This window comes from Anolis carolinensis, chromosome 2, assembly GCF_035594765.1.
Source record: "Anolis carolinensis isolate JA03-04 chromosome 2, rAnoCar3.1.pri, whole genome shotgun sequence".
Lineage (NCBI taxonomy): Eukaryota > Metazoa > Chordata > Lepidosauria > Squamata > Dactyloidae > Anolis > Anolis carolinensis.
Genome location: NC_085842.1, coordinates 311974860 through 311993153, shown reverse-complemented (window position 1 = coordinate 311993153; position 18294 = coordinate 311974860). Strand labels below are relative to the sequence as shown.

Genomic DNA, 18294 nt, shown 5'->3' with positions numbered 1-18294 from the left:
AAAAAGCAGGTCTAATGATATCCTCAAACCACAAATGCAATTCCCACATGCACTACTGTGAAATGTGCATAACATTTTAGAGGCTTAGTACTGACATAATAATTTATAGACTATTCATTTAGACAAGCCCTTCATCTCATTCAGTAGAGGCTGAATAAAGCAAGTCTACCTTTCTAGACAATTCATTCCAGAGATTTAGTAAACTCTTGATCAAAGCTGGCATGTCCAGGGCCCAATGGTCTGCCTCTAAGGCAACTCAGGGGCTGCACAAACTACCGAAAATGCCTCCACTAGAAACAAACAAATAAATGAAAGCCACTGGTAGCAAAATATTCCACTTTTGGATTGGAAAAATTAGTAATTTTGGTTTAAATAGTAGGGGTGCAATGTTTCAGAATTGTATTTTGTTACTCCTGGCTTTCAAAACAGATAATTCATTTTTATCTTTCCCCCAGTAAAGGCAACTTAGGGAAGTCATGTTGCAAAAACAGTCTGGGAGGACATATATGTCACATGGTTCTATTTAATCCAACTTTGATCAGAGACCCCAAAACCCTTTTTAAAAAATAAATAAATAAATTTATTAACATAAATATTTTAACCACATAATATTGCATTATGGATATACATAAATAAATGTAACATAAATATAACAAATGTCACAAACCTAAAAAATACATAAACATAATACTCCACAACTAACCTACTATTGCTACAATAATTAAAGAAAATGTTAAATATCATTTCTAACCTGCCAGATTGTGTTTATAGAAAGCACATTGACTCTTCTCTACAGTTTATCAAATAACCTTTTATAACACCAATACATATTTCAAGGCTAAGTATTACTTCTACACATAAGCATAGTTACTTATTTTAATCAAATCCTAATGTTAATTCCAGGTCCCATTTTCTTCTTCATGTGCTCAATCACTAAATTCCAGAGTTGTTTTTAAGGTGTGGCAGAATGGATGTTCAAATGCTACCCAAGAAATAATCGGATATAATTTGAACACTTTCATTATATCCTGATGTGTTTTCTATGTATTCATTTCAATGTATGTTATTTGTGTTTTAACTTATCTCCTAATGTTTATGTCCTTAATATTTGGAGCATTATACTTCCTTGACCGATTGACAAAATCTGTCCTCCTTCATTACACTTGGTAACCTCCAAATGCAATTTGAAAAATACAGTTTTTTAAAAATAACAAAAATGTGGTCTAGTAATTTATTTTGCATCCAAAACCAGACCCCAACTGACACAGGCCTATTTGGGGAAATATGATTGGCTTTAAATTGTTTTGCCTATTGTAACGCAGCTGATACTATGTTGTTCCCCTGCTTCTCATGGTCACTTGGAGAAAAGCGTTTTGTAATTTTCAATCTCTTTTTACCAAAGTCATCAACACTGGTATACACCTTCCCTACAACTGTAATGATGAACTTTTGCTTAATTTTTTAAAATGTCATCTCTGTAATACACTTTTACTTGCAATCATAATAAAATTACGATTTGTACTAAAATAAAATCCACCTCAATAAATTAAAGAACCAATTAAAACCAATATTTTCAATCTAGCACTGAGGTAAAATGGTATAAAAGTATTTTGCAAACACAAGGAAGAGGAAATGATAAACCATAACTCCCTCCTTTAAAAGATCTTCTGAAACAATCAGTTAGTGGCCAAAATTTTGTTTGAATAAAAAAAAAAGGTTTTAACATGCTAGAGGAAGGGGAGAAATTCAATTTCTCTTTTTGTTGCCCTCAAGTCTTTCTCCTACAACCAACTGGCAGAGGATTTCCAGTCTCCTAATTATGAGCAAGCAGATAAAGTCCTGGCCACAATCTCAACCTTTTCTTTTCTTTCTTTTTTCCAACCTAACCATGGTAATGAGCATTTTACATGCGGAGATGTTAATGTTTTGAAACTGCAAATCAGAACTGCTTTCGTTGTGTGATTTTTTTCAATCATTATAACTTCTTTTTTAAAACGTCTGGAGCCCAAGTGACGCACTAGATTTTACACTGTATTAAACTCATGGGGAAATTAATCTCATTTCCACAGAGGACACTTAATATACTGAAATGCTGAAATAAAACAACGAAGGAAGAGTATTGAGATGAAAAAAGTCACTTTCCCCCCAAGTTATGGAAAATTTAACACAAGTCAACAGATAACACATACCATAAAGTCAACAGAATCCAAGATAAATTTAGTTTCAGTATTGTTATTATAAAGGTAAAATAAAATAAAGTTCCAAATAAATCATACAAATGTAGACAGTGCAACTGAAATTATATTCAAGTATGTTAAAAGACTAGAAAGGTAATGTCTCCTTTATGCCCCGTGACTGAATTTCCACTTAATTGCCAAGGATCTACAAAGATAATGACTAACCGAGACTTGACTTCCATCTATCAGTGCCATTAGATATTTGTGTAGAGCATCATTATGAAGCTACAAATCAGACTAGTTGAGGACTATATTGAGTAGAATCAATTTACAGTACTCAACAGAAAACATATACTTTATGAAGAAAAATCGTATGAGATTCATAACCAACTTCTCAGGCCAATGTCTTATGATACACAAGCATAGGACCTAGCACAGTTTTGCAATATGTAATATGGAAGAAATGCTGCATTAGATAAATATTAGGCTACTAAAAAAGTGATTTGGACTGATGAAGGAATCTCTATTCTTTGGAACCTACAGGAAGCCTGCAAAACAATCAACCAACAACACTGTTGTTTCTCCACTTTCACTGGGGTTGGGTGTGAAGAACCCTCACAATAGTGAAAAAACCAGAGAGGAGTATGCTATGTACTTTTACTTGAGAGAACACCTTCTAGGATTGCCATTGTGACCCCCTTCATCCAAGTGCTTACTCTGCCATCCCACCCCCACCTCCCATTTACCAAGTAGATGTTCTTTTCTTATTTTTCATCTGTTCAAAAAAATCTGAGGACCATGCAAAGAGAATATGCACATGTAATGACCTAAAGGTCCCCTACAGCCCTGCAATTACAGTTGAACCTCCACATTTGTGAGCTGACATTTACAGATTTGATTATTCTTGATTCTTCAAGGACTTGATGAAAATGTTATCTCTAGGAAATTGACCATGGAGTCATGCTGAAAGATGTGTTTAAATATGTTGCGCCCCACCTCAAACTGTGAGGAGAGGCGAGTAAGAAATATTATTATTATTATTATTATTATTATTGACAAAACAACGTTGAGTGACACAGCACACAAGATAGATATGCTGGATTTCGTATCACAAAATCACAAGTCGAACACTTCCCAAGCATTTAGGACTGTGTGATGTATTTTCGGATGGTGCGTGCAGATCCCAGTAGGGTGGCCTTTTGCACTTGGCAGATCGTTGTTGTTGTTGTTATTATTATTATTATTATTATTATTATTATTATTATTATTATTATTATTATTATTATTCCTGGGCAGCATGCCTCTCCAGGAATGCCTAGCTTCTTCAGTGAAATTATCTGCTCAGCTTCCAGCAGAAGTAGACCAAAGAATCATGCAAGAGGGCCTAGAAAATTCTTAGAGATGTGTTATCTTGGATAAAAATACAGTATTTTTTTCCTCACGGATTTTCACTTTCACAGGCATTTTGTGCCCCTAACTCCAGCAAATGTTGCAGATGCAAAATGAAATATAATACATTACTCTAGTGCAGCACTTCAAAGTTTACTGAATTAGTCATCTCTGTTAATTGTTAAAAGTTGCTTTTTTCTGTGGTTTATGTAGATGTCTTTTCTCTTTTTTGTTGTTGTTTAACTTGTTAAAAGTACAGATGTAAAACTAACAATTCAGAAGCAAAGTTTAATAGTCCCACTCACCCTAGCATCTTTTTATACTGCTATGAGAACACAGACATGATAATGCATCTTCAACCACTGTGACTGCAATTGTTTCCAACACTCCATTTCAAGTTACATTAAAATTCATCTGAAATGCAATGAACTGAGTAGGTTTAAATTGTGGCAGCGCCTGAAAACACAAAAGATGAGGTGAATATGATTGTGTCTTGATATGTTTTGTATAAAATGGTTGGTGGAAACTTCTTTTGATCCAATATTCTGCCCTTTTCCCCAATACTGATGATAACGGAACCTTGGTTCCTTGAATCCCTATGGATATCAAAATCTGTGGACGCTCAAGTCTCCTAAAATCCCATTATATACAATGGAATAGTAAATTAGTGACCCTTATAAGGAATAACAAAATCAAAGATTGGTTTTGTAATTAAAAAATAAATAATTTGTCAAGCTGTGTATGGTTGATTCTGTGGATACAGAATCCAAGAATATGGTTAGCCGGCTTCATAATGTTTGCTGCTGAAGAAATCCACAAATAAGTGAAATGCAAGATGCTTAGTCTGGGGTTCAAGTGACCTTCAGTCAGAGACCCTTGGGGTAAAGAGGACTACTACGATAACAACAAGAACAAGAACAACAGCAAAACTAGGATGACTGGATTCACAGGGCAGCTGTGAGGGGCAGGATGACAGACTAGTAAATGCAGAGGTGCTCAAAAAGGGCATGCTTTCCCTTCTGGCAGTTTTTCAACAAGATTGCATTTCAAGTGGAAACGTACTGTAACATCAGTAGTGCTGTGTGATTATTAGTACTTTTTAAAATCACACTATTCTTTGTTGAGTCTATTCAGTTATTTTGAGAATCAGCGCGAAGCGTCACAAATAACTAAACGCTGCTGTCATGCTGCAATTCAACTACTTTTCAGTATACAATGATTTCCTCCTCCACCACCCCAATTTAATAAAGAGGTCAGTTTCATTTCATATTAAAATGTTTAGTTTAAGACCCTCAGTGAACATACTTTACAGTAATTCCTATATACATAGGCTCCATTTCTTTTCAATACGCAATTACATGAAAATTGCACTGCTTGTTTCTGTGCCATGAAAAAGAAAAGCTTACTGCATAAAGGGGAAAATTTACTTATCTGTAGAAAAACTACACTGAATAGACTTTTACATTAGAAATGAATTAGTCAACAGTGGCTGCCAACCCACAAATACAATATAGAACAATGCACAAAAAATAGAGTATTTTTTTAAAAATTTTGAATATGTAAACTTGAATTAGTTTTCAGAAATGCATTGTTATTATGCAAGGTGAGAGTATTATGGGGAATATTTAATTTTTGTAGAGGTAAGAATGCTACCAGGAGCCCCTGGTGGAACAGCGAGTTAACCTGCTGAGCTGCTGAACTTGCTGACCGAAAGGTCGGAGGTTCGAATCCGGGGAGCGGAGTGAGCTCCCGCTGTTAGCCCCAGCTTCTGCCAACCTAGCAGTTCGAAAACATGCAAATGTGAGTAGATCAATAGGTAGCGCTTCAGTGGGAAGGTAACGGCACTCCACGCAGTCATGCCAGCCACATGACCTTGGAGGTGTCTACAGACAATGCTGGCTCTTCAGCTTAGAAATGGAGATGAGCACCAACCCCCAGAGTCGGACATGACTGGACTTAATGTCAGGGGAAAACCTTTATCTTTAAGAGTGCTATCAGTTCTTAAAAATAACAAGGAAGTTGTCAGAAGATAATTGTAAAGCTCTTTTACAATTCCTGAACTAAGTTTCATGCTGATTTTTTTTATTTATAAGGGGAGAAAAAAAACCACCCAACCTTCAGACATATCATACTTGAGAATAACCAAGCAAAGGGCATTATACGTTCTGGCAAATCTGAATCTCAATTACTTAGATATAAAGGAGGTGGGCTGAGCTCATTCCACTCCACTTTCTTCCATGTTGGTGAATTGCTCACATCTGTTTCCAGAGAGTAAATGGGCCGGGTGGTGAGCCAATTTAGATAGACTTTGGGGAAGTAAACAAACACTTCTGAACTTTCTAGAGACTACTTCCAAAATTCATCCAAGAATGTCTTCTTCTTTTACCCTCCTCTACTCTTCATATGATTTCCATTTATTGTTCAAACTTTTTTTTAGCTTTCTGGGGAGAAGCATGCTTATTTATTCCCCTTTTGTCTCTGTTTTGTTGTGCACAGAGATTAATTAAGGGGAGCTGGCAGCAGCTGCTGTTTACTTTGCCTCTTATAGAAAGGCAGACACAGCTCCATTAGGATCTGATAGACCAGGAGCTCATTCATGCTAAGCTCAAGCTTTATTGCATCACTGTAGAATTGCTGCTGCAGCCTGACACTAAAACCCTGTGTTTCTCCAGCCCTCGTTCATTATTCTCCCTATATCAACGCTGCTAAAAAAAATCCCTTCCAGCTAGGTCGAGAACACAAAGGGGTATTGCGCAGCCATAAAAGGACTTTGTAGAAAGGAGTTTTTTGCCAGAAGTTTTGTTAACTGAGGTGGGTGTATAAGTGTTCTCTTCCACTAAGAAGAAAGGAACTCAGATAAACATGGCCAATAGATGGTTTAAGGGCTATTTCATAAAAAACAGTCACCAAGGGGCAGTTGCTGTGGTCATAACAGACAGTATGGCTGGTTTAGACAACAGAGAGTCTTGTGACACTTTGCAGACTAGCAGAATCAATGTGGTGTAAACACTGATGGGTTACAGCCTACTTGCACAATAGCTCTGCAGACCAACTTCACTGTGGCTACAACAGATTAACACAGCTTATCATCAAGAAAACGAATATAAAGTGGCTTATCAATGACAGATATGAATGAATTGCAATTGAGTGGAACAAGGAGGAGCTATTACAGTGTTATCTATTTTTTAACTGCCAGAGTATAATGTGGGCCCTTGGTATCCACTGGGGTTTGGTTCCAGGACACACAAAATCCTTGAAAGCTCAAGTCCCATTACATATAATGGAATAGTAAAATGGCGCTTTATAAATAAAATGGCAAAAATTAATGTTTGCTTTCTGGATTATTTTTTTGTTCAGGCCGTGGATAACTGTGTTAATAGATGCAAAATCTGTGGACATGGACTGCTGACTGTAGTTGAGAATGTACCAAGAGTAGGTAGTCATTGAGATGAGGATAGCTGCTGCTACATAGCCAGTGGCGGCAACTTGTTTTGCATCCAAGACTTGAAATCCAGCTTTAAAAACACTGGTGACAATAAGTCTGCCATGATGTCTTTCATCATGGCATCCGTTGAGAAAGTTAAAAGGCATCATATCCTTTAACACAGCAAAATTAAAGTGATGATTGTGCTGTGAGGACAGCATTGCCTTGCATTATGCATCATTTTCCATGCTGCCTCCCACTTGTAGGAACTACTCCCATGGGAGATTCACCAATCTCTGCCTAAACTGAGATATTTTATATCTTACCTGTTTGGGCTGGTCTCTGGGACTCAGAAAAGGGTGGGGAAATAGAAATGAATTAGATGAAATCTTACCGCTTAGCTTATTCTTATTTTTCTTACCCACCTTGAGCCTTCAGGATGGGGAAGGCTAGATACACCTAATACAGAAAAAAGGAGTTTGCACAGAATGTTCACATCTGGCCCAATAAAAACAGCAAAAATTAGGAATACTTGAACAGACTGCCAGAACAGAAGTGCTCAGCACATTCTGGAAAGTGGGGGAAAGACTCATTTAGGGAAAACATTCTACATTTGGCACTCAGACCTAAAGTTGCAAGTACAGTAAAATCATTTTTGAAATGTAACCCCATACCTTGCCTCTAGCATGATCATGCTTGAATCAAAGAGAAAATTCTGAGAGAGTGAAATCTGTTGTATATTAGGAGGTTAAGATAATTAAAGTCATTTGATGGCATTTCTCCTTTTCTGGTAATACCTAGAGGGCACCATGAGAGCAAATTTTAGCATACAATCTGAGACATATGCTTCATTGTAGACTGTAGCCATTTGCTAAATTAAGGTAAGACAGAGCCATTGCTAAAATGGTTCGTGGCTGAGCAATGTAATCCGTCAAATATTGATTGTAAAGTTAAAATGAATGAGCATCCTTCCTCTGAAAATACATACTAATCTGCTCTAACATCCTTCCAAGGCTATGAAACTGAAAGGAAATAGGGCTGAAAGACATTTGTTAGGGTAAGTAATGGAAATTATAGCAAGTGACTTCTTCTTTTCCTTCCAAGTGGCTTCCTTGCATTTTGTTTCTGCCAACAAATGTGGGTGTGGGAACCTGAAGCATCAAGAAATTTTGTATTTCTGTCCTGAGGTTCCATGTCTACCACTTCAACAGATACTTACTGCTGAACTCTCATATGCAAGAAAAAGATTTATTTCTCACAAATTTTGTAACTATAATGTATTTAGTGATGTGCTAACATATGCTGGGGAAGACTTTCTGAACTCAGGAGAACACTTGATGACCACACCAGATTACTGGCCAGTGGCCAAGGTCAGCAAGATGTACTTTTCCTCATTTGGAGGCTCCCTATCAGATGTCATTCAAAGGTTTCCTTTCTAGCTTCATACCCTTGCTGGTCCCAGCTAAATTAATATATTTTCTTCTGGAAGGAACAAAAACTGAGGTCAATAGGTATGGCTGCCATGCCTGGAACTCCCTTTTGGCATCTGACATTCCCAGCAAAATAGCTGTCCGCAAGAGAGGGCTTTCTTTTGGTCCCATCACTACCACAAGCAGGTTTAGTGAGGACACATGATGGCCCTCTCAGTGGCTGCTCCCAGACCGTGGAACTCTTTTCCTCAGGAGGTTAGATAGGCCTGCTCGCCATTTTCCTCCAACTGGCAAACAAAGAACTTGTTATTTACACAGGCATTTTGGATATTAACCACAGCTGTCCCTCCACTTTTGTGAGTTAGGCATTCACAGATTTGGTTGTTAATGGATTGCTGTACCTGCCGCTGCTTTCTGCTCCCGCCTTATACATGATTGAAAGAATATGTTCTATACATCAGTCTTGTTATCCAGTCCTCGAACTACATCCCTGATCAACCCAGTGAAACTTAATTTCTGTGTAGGTTTCTTGATTAACACTGCTTATATTTTTAACCTGAATAGCTTGGAAAACTCTTATCCAGGCTCTCCATATTTGCATGGACTCCTCAGCTGCACATCAATCATTACAGGCTATTTACTATGCTGTTTTTTGTTTTCCCTGAGAAAAGAAATTGCACGACAGATTTTTCTCCTTCCCTTGACAATCAAGCTGGTTTTATTTATGTTTACTGTGTGGTCTCTGTGCCATTATAGGCTTGCATAGCCAGATTACTGTTATTTCCATTCTGGATAGTTTCCATATTCTGGTCAAATTCTGTTGTGCAATTTTTCCTTGCAACCCCAAAAATTCTGGCACCAGTCATAAAACATTAAAGGACATGTAAAGCCAGTGTAGCATGAATTTAAATGCACCACTTTATACAGGAAAACTACACTATGCTTTGTTCTTAATGGTAGACTTTTTAATGCACATTGCCTTGGGCATTTTCACAAACTGGAAAGGCGGTTCAGAAATGCTATTCATTTTTTAAAAAAGTCTTTATCCAGATTATCTCTTGGGAATTTCTACTTAATTAGTGGACTTCTAAATATTAGCAATTAATTCTGTGTTCTCCCATTCATATTTGAAACAATGCAGCTTTCAGTTGTTCAGCAACTAGTAAGTCATTTGTCAAGTCTGGGACAGAAAACTAGTCTGAACCTGACCAAAAATCTATCATTCTTAGAATAGGAACTGTTTGCTTTGAAAACCAACCTAAAACTCAATCTATTTATGATCACTGCTGAGTTTGTCAGTATACTAAGAAATACATTGAGCATCATTTCCCCTCTTTCTGAATGCTAGTCCACTTACTATGTTATACAGCTGGTCCTCTGTATCCATAGATTTTGCATCTACAAATTCCACCATCCACAGATTGAAAATAGTTTTTAAAATACAGAAAGCAAAATTTGATTTTGCCATTTTATATATGAGTCACCATTTAACTGTCCAGTTGTATATAATGGGACTTCAGCATCCATGGATTTTGGAACCAGACTCCAGTGGATACTAAGGACTCACTGTATCCATGAAAAAACCCCATAAGCTGAAAGCAAGTAATGATGAATTGTTGACCTTCTCCCAGTTTCATAGTCACACCTGGATCTTCCCACTTAATGCCCACATGTTTATCACGGACACTTGCAAAGAAGTGCAATGTGCTTCTCACACTGATAGATACCATGCAATCAATGACACAGCAGACCAACACAACCGTGTGATAGAGTGGGCAAGTAATGTCATACTTCATTCTATCCATAAAGAGGCTAATGTCTAAGTCTTACTCATCAGATGTGACATCATCACACAGGTCTCTCACAGGAAATAGCCAAAGACTAGATTGAGACAGGTAGCATGATATCAAATCACTTGTTGATATATCTAGACCTAGATACTAAGGATAAAGTGGAAGACAAATGGAATTGCAATTCTGAGTAGTGACTGTGGGATTCTAAAACAGGGATGAACAACTGCTTAGGGGCCGAGAAGCCCAATACACTCACATGTCCCTGCACAAGTCACCTTCTTCTCAACATAACTTCTCTTCTGGTAGTGTGTATATATGTGCCATCCAGTTGCTTGTCAAGCTAGGAATACTCAATGAATTTTATTGAATTTTCTTAGGCAAGCACTATGCAGAGATGATTTATAATTGCCTTCCTCTGAAATATAGCCTACAGCACCTAATATTCCTTAGTGGTCCTCCAAAGAAGTATTGTTTAATACTTCTTGGAAGCAGATATTGCTTCCAAGAACAAAGATGTATTACCATCAGAATATTTAGGCCTTTATTTGAAGTATTTGAAGAATGTTGTGTCACTTTCAGTTGTTCCTGAGCCAGGATGTTGCTGTAAAAAGTATCTGGAGGTGTTGCAGAAGGATGTTCTACTGCACTTGGGTAGTTCAGGTAAAATTGCCCACAAATCTCACCATAAATAGGAAGTTTGGGGGACTGATGAGGATCTCAAGGGTCATAAAAGCGGAGCCCAGGGGACTAACTTTCCTGACTCCTGTCCTACAGCAATGGTCTTCAAACTGACAGTTGATATAATACAATCAACAAATGGTTCACATTAAAATTCATTTATAATATGATTTCAAAATAAAATGCTTCAGGAAACCACAAAATCTCATGGAAATTTACCTCATGTGGATGAGATGATGAATGATAGAGAATGAGATTCCTTTAATTATAGCTGTGCAATTTTAATTACACTCTTAGATTGTGCCCCAAAACATTTTGGTTTGAAACAATCTGATACAGGAAGGGTTCTCTAAGAGGCTTTTCACACTACACAGTTATAACACTATGATTCCATTTTAACTGTTCTGACAAAATCCTGTAGAAACATGATTAAGACAAACAACAAACTGGAGCTTTCTCATTGAGAATTCTAATTACAGCATCCCTTATTTTGGGTACTAAAATCCTCCAAAATCCATAATTATCCATATGGGGGACTGATGATCTCTGATGGTTAAATATACAGAAATTTTGTTTCATACAATTTTCAGGCAATGTGTGTATAAGAGCTATATGGAATATAATTTCATGTTTAGACTACTATTCCATTTCCACAATATCATATTATGTACAGATATACCGATATGGGTATTCCAAAATATTTCTGATCCCAAGCATTTCAGATAACAGATACTCAATCTGTACCTCTCTCTAAGCTGCAAATCCCAAAATATCACATAATGTTACTATGCACTTTAAGTGGAATCATAATGTTATAATTGAGTAGTATGAAAAGATACCAAGATAGGCACTATAAAGCACTGGGTATGAAACACTTGCGAAACCTCTGGAAAACAGACTCCACATGATTTATTGTGGAACAAGGTAAGACCTGTGAAAACAGTGCTTCGGGTATCATGAGATACAACAGAAGTGTTAATTAGCAAATAGCTACTGTATATATGCATGTATAAGTCAACCTCATGTATAAGTCGAGGATAGGTTTTGGGGACAAAATGATGGCTTTTGATATGACCTGTGAATAAATCAAGGGTCATTCCACGGAGAGGGGGAACCACCAATGCCACCACTACCACCATTTCCCTGCCCAGGCATTCAAATAGTCCAGAATAATCCACATGGTGGAGAGAGTAGAAGGATTTGGTGCTTCTTTTATGTTCTCTCAGGACAGATAGCTTTCATTTTTCATCAGAGAAAGGGATTGTTCCTTTTTTCGATAATAGTTAAGGTACAGTACTCATACTGCCCCATGGATTAATCGGACCAGTTTTTAAGGGTTGATTTTTTGGCCAACATTTCTAAAATTATACATGAGCATATAGAGTAACTGCAATCCAGAACCAGGCCTCCCTCCACCAATTTATTCCCATCAGCATGCAGAGACCAGTCACGTAGAGCATGCAGCATGCAGTAAATGGAGAGCAGAGGTTAATAACCTGGAAGCATAGGATCTGAGAATGTGAGAACAGGTTAAAGACAACAGCTCCTCTCCATTGTCACTGAGGGTCGAGAAGCAATGCTGGAGCGTAGAGCAGTGGGAGTGGGGAAAATATAATTTGTCCAAGACATATACATATCTCCGCAAGTGGCGGCAGGTGTAACTGCAAGAAAAGGGTAAAGGGGGGAGATAAAAGAAAAAGAAAAGAAACAAAGAGGAATTTTCCTTTATGAAAACTGCACCCAAACATGATCCAAACAAGTCAGTGGCAGATGTCAAAGGAGCAAAGCAGCAGTTTGAAAAAAGTTTTAAAAGTAGAAGGAATGGATAGCCTGTACAACAACCCAAGATGATTTCATTAGTGACGCAAAGGAGGTTGCCGGTTTTGGCAGAGAGGATGTGTGTAAACACACCAATGTTGCAGGATTTACTTTTGGGGAGAAAAAATGTCAAGCCTCCCTTTCATGCAACTAGAAGACAAATGCTCTTGTGCCAAGATGTAATATAAAATGTTATGGGAACAGGCACACAGCTTGTGTGGTTTTATACAAGTTGCCATCTTCAACGAGAGGAATGAAAACATTCATTGCTAAGTTACGGCTTTATGGGTCTCCTAGCAGCCTTTAGGAAGCGAGGAGTTAACAATAGCCCAGTTGGCCACAATGGTTAGAAAGTTATGGGCTGGTTAGCCCTATAGTCCATGAATCATGAGGGGATTAACTCTAAATTCTGGGGGGGGGGGGGTTGCTTTGTTTTTTTGGTGTGCATCTATTTCTCTCTATGTGTTGCACAAACAAATATTTCTTGGGAATCTCATTTAGATCCTCTGACCATTTCCCAATACAGGCATACCACTGTTCACCAAGGAAATATATATCCCTGGGCATTACTTCTTTAACAGAAACTTTGGTACCACAAGTAAAAATAGCATGAAAAGAAAACGATTCCTGCACCACAAAAGGAAAAGAGTAATTCAACATGTTTCAACAAACCTTTTAACCAAAACTAACTATATTCACTCAGGAAACGAAACAACTAGGTCAGGTAAGCCTTGCATAAGTAAATGAGACAATTGTGAACCTTCTAGAGAAGGTTCTTCTACTCGTAAAATGCATCCAGGGATGACATTAGCCTCTACTTTTTAAAAGTTTTCCATTATGGTGGCCAAACGTATAGATCTATGGTATTTTTTAACATTCTAAGGGGACTTGGTAATGGAAGCTTATCTCTTTCTCCCCCTTCTGTTTGTTCTGTTGTTCATGTATGTTCAAGTAAGGAATTCTGGAGGCAGCATCTGTCCACTTTGCCTTTTGTAGGCAAGCACACAGTTTCAATAAGATGAGCTAGAGTTGAAGTCCATTCTTTTCCATCTCGAGCTTTAGTGTAGGTACTGTAGATCATAGTTCTGCAATGCAACTGTATTCTTCCATCCCCTCAATGCTTTTCTATCCTCTCGATGCTTTTAAAATAACCCTTCTGGTTGAACAGAAGATTGAGAGGAAAGTAGGGCTGGTTGGGATAAAAGGGCTCTGTTAAAAGCTTTGTTAACAGAAATATCTGTATTTGCCTCACTTTAATGGGAGCAAGAAACACACTCAGGACAGGTTTATGTTGATAGAGCCAGAGTTCTTTATGACGGACCCCATACATTGCTGTAGGACACTCAGAAATGCCTCTCACTCTTGTCTTTGGGATCACCAGGGATATATTTAGCTATAGTAGTGCCTCCAACGACAGCAACTTACTTTCATATAGGAGAACAGCCACTCTTCCTTTCTCTTGTATTTAGGAGAAAGCAGAGCAGTGGGGAAGGATACTGATGAAGAACTGGGTTAGGAATATGGCTGAGATTTCACCCTGCATGTCTCTGCCTGCCTGCCTTCCTGCCTTTCTGACAAACACATGGAGACATACACCAGATAGCATTAAAGACATTGGGACAAAGCTATATTTTATTGTTTAGACTTGAAATTTACACTTCTTGCCTCCTGTCATCCAATCTTATGTATTTATAGATATAATCAAGGAAATGTTGAAACTGGTCCCAAGTCTAAATGAGTGATTTTAAATAGAAACATATGAATTTTCTCAGAAAATATTATTTTGTACTACGTATATTCTTCTCTCATAACAAAAAGGTAGCTTTCATATGTCAAGTTCAGCATATGATTGTGCTTTCTACAAGATCCTCTTTTTCTTTAAAAAAAAACCAGAATACACAGCCAATTATTTTGCTTTTTGGAAAAAAACTGTGCATAATATCTGCATTTTATTAAAAATTAATAAAAAGGAAGTTGTTAAAGCAAAACTAATGCACTCTCTTGGGGTCATTTTCTACTTCTTAACCTCAACAGTGACTAACAGATTTTCTCTCTTTGTGAACGGGGCAAGAAGACTTTAGCTGATTGCAGGCTGAACATTTTTCTCTTGCAAACAGTCAACTTAACTTCTGGCTATGTGGCAGTAAATTTCTGAAATGTTTGATATCACAATTTTAAAAGTTAGTATTTGGAATGTCTGGGTAACCGGAGCCTGGGAAATCAATAAGTGTGGTTTGGAGTTTTCCTATTGAAAACAGTTGTTTTTACTTAAGGATGAAACTCAACCATTTTGGAAGATAATGAAACCAATAAAACAACTCCAGTGCCTTCTGAGTGTATTTTCCTCCAAAGTTATGTGCTGCATAAATCTGAGGAGTTATTTGAAAATAAAATATTATCATCTGTTCTTTTTTGCCAAAGAAATAGTTTTGAAAAAAAAACCCTTTATGCTCTTGAACTCCTGCACTGTAAGATGCAAAATAAGATCCAAGAGCTTTTGCAGCCAAACCAATAGGAAAATAATCATAGAATCATAGAATCAGAGAATAGTAGAGTTGGAAGAGACCACATGGGCCATCTAGTCCAACCCCCTGCTAAGAAGCAGGAAATCGCATTCAAAGCACCCCCGACAGATGGCCATCCAGCCTCTGCTTAAAAGCATCCAAGGAAGGAGCCTCCACCACGGCCCCGGGGAGAGAGTTCCACTGTCGAACAGCTCTCACAGTGAGGAAGTTCTTCCTGATGTTCAGGTGGAATCTCCTTTCCTGTAGTTTGAAGCCATTGTTCCGTGTCCTAGTCTGCAGGGCAGCAGAAAACAAGCTTGCTCCCTCTTCCCTATGACTTCCCTTCACGTATTTGTACATGGCTATCATGTCTCCTCTCAGCCTTCTCTTCTGCAGGCTAAACATGCCCAGCTCTTTAAGCCGCTCCTCATAGGGCTTGTTCTCTAGACCCTTAATCATTTTAGTCGCCCTCCTCTGGACGCTTTCCAGCTTGTCAACATCTCCCTTCAACTGTGGTGCCCAAAATTGGACACAGTATTCCAGGTGTGGTCTGACCAAGGCAGAATAGAGGGGGAGCATAACTTCCCTGGATCTAGACGCTATTACCCTATTGATGCAGGCCAGAATCCCATTGGCTTTTTTAGCAGCCGCATCACATTGTTGGCTCATGTTTAACTTGTTGTCCACGAGGACTCCAAGGTCTTTTTCGCACACACTGCTGTCAAGCCAGGCGTCCCCCATTCTGTATCTTTGATTTCCATTTTTTCTGCCGAAGTGAAGTATCTTGCATTTGTCCCTGTTGAACTTCATTTTGTTAGTTTTGGCCCATCTCTCTAGTCTGTCAAGATCGTTTTGAATTCTGCTCCTGTCTTCTGGACTGTTAGCTATCCCTCCCAGTTTTGTGTCGTCTGCAAACTTGATGATCGTGCCTTCTAACCCTTTGTCTAAGTCGTTAATAAAGATGTTGAACAGAACCGGGCCCAGGACGGAGCCCTGCGGCACTCCACTTGTCACTTCTTTCCATGATGAAGACGACGCATTGGTGAGCACCCTTTGGGTTCGTTCGCTTAGCCAATTACAGATCCACCTAACCGTAGTTTTGTCTAGCCCACATTTTACTAGTTTGTTTGCCAGAAGATCGTGGGGGACTTTGTCGAAGGCCTTACTGAAATCCAGGTACGCTACATCCACAGCATTCCCTGTATCGACCCAACTCGTAACTCTATCGAAAAAAGAGATCAGATTAGTCTGGCATGACTTGTTTTTGGTAAATCCGTGTTGACTATTAGCAATGACCGCATTTGTTTCTAAGTGTTCGCAGACCACTTCCTTAATGATCTTTTCCAGAATTTTGCCTGGTATTGATGTGAGGCTGACCGGACGGTAATTGTTTGGGTCGTTCTTTTTTCCCTTCTTGAAGATAGGGACCACATTCGCCCTCCTCCAATCTGCTGGGACTTCTCCCGTTCTCCAAGAACTCTCGAAGATAATTGCCAGTGGTTCTGAAATAACTTCCGCTAGTTCCTATACCTTCTGAGAACAAGCAATTTCACAATGATATTAGAAGCACTATTTCAGAGACCAAATAACTGCAGAAATTTATTTGTAAAGATGATCTATCTGATACAAACTTAGTAATCAAGCTACCAGCTACAGAACTGCACATGTTCACCCTCTTGGAAACTTTTAAGATCTCAGGATACTGGACATGTAACAGCATCTAGCCTAGCTTTACCGGTCTTCCAAAGAGAGACTATTTGGTGTACAGATATACAGCATTCCATAAATAAATGACCATCCGTTTTACTAGTTTATCAAAAACAAACTTGCTAGGAATTAACATAAGAGGGCTGCATTCGGAGTGTCTGTACTTTGGTTCTACAATTTTGACAAACTGCTTGAGGATATGGACATGATATTTAAAAATGAGAGAATAATAATCTATGTGTTGCTTGCTTCAGATCTACTACCGTGTTTTGACGAAAATAAGACAGTGTCTTATATTAATTTTGCTCCCAAAGACATGCTAGGTCTTATTTTCAGGGGATGTCTTATTTTGCTCCCTCTTCCTTGGTGGTGATGGCTCCCTCTTTCTAGGTCTTACTTTTGGGGATGTCTTATATTTGGCAATTCACCGAAACCTCTACTAGGTTTTCAGGAGATGTCTTATTTTCAGGGAAACACGGTATGTCGATCTCTGTTCAATTAACTCAATTCCCATATGAGAACTTTGGTATTTTCTAAGGAGTGTTTAGTGAATCTCAGCTTGAAGGATGCTGCTCTTGACCCAGGAGATCTGAATTACTTCAACATGACTTGCCTAAATTTGGGCAAAGTGTTTGAGTACAGAAAAACATCTCAGTTCAACCTGCATGCTAAGCCCTATTAGCAGTTTTGGAAATTTACCTAGTTTTTTAGATACTGTAAAAAGTATATCCAGTGAGTTATTGTTTGTTTTCCGGGCTGTATGGCCATGTTCCAGAAGTTGTCCTCACAACCTCTGAGGATGCCTGCCATAGATGTGGGCAAAATATTAGGAGAGAATGCTTCTGGAACATGGTCATACAGCCCAGAAAACACACAACCACCCTGTGATTATGGCATGAAAGCCTTCGACAACACATATATACAGTGAACTAGCTAGTGAATACATGCTGGAGTGTCAATGTATCTAAACAAAGACTTGTTTAAAAACAGGCTTTTTTGGCATTTGTAATACGGCAACTTACACTTCAGGAATAAGGATTTTCTTTCAGAATAGTAAAATCATGCTTGAAATAATACTTTTTACTGATTATCTTCACAGTGAGAGTATATTCAGTGCTGCTTGTAAGCTATTTATGTGAGCTATTTATAGGTAGACAGACAAAAATGAACAGAATTAAACAAGGGGTATGTAAGTTCATAATGTAATACAAAATCCTTCCCATCAAAATACATGCAAGAAATTCACTAGAAAATGTTCAACAATGTAAGGCAGTCTTGGAAAAAATAATTTCATACCCAATATTGGCCTAATATTAAGCAGTAAACTTTAATAGCTTGCAACCTTTATGATTATAAATATAAACTGACCTCGAA

The 18294-nt window shown here is 38.1% G+C and overlaps 1 protein-coding gene across 4 annotated transcripts in view; it reads right to left on the bottom strand.

The window, feature by feature from the left end:
* The window catches only part of dym (dymeclin), a 191032-nt gene that overhangs the window by 67776 nt on the left and 104962 nt on the right, over positions 1-18294 (bottom strand). For 3 of the 4 annotated variants that reach the window (XM_008102762.3, XM_008102761.3, XM_008102763.3), the window contains exon 15: positions 12388-12552. The exons of the other annotated variant lie outside the window; for it this stretch is intronic. In XM_008102762.3, coding sequence (XP_008100969.1) covers positions 12388-12552 — 165 coding nt within the window. The remainder of the gene's footprint in view (positions 1-12387; positions 12553-18294) is intronic. 4 annotated transcript variants of the gene reach the window in all.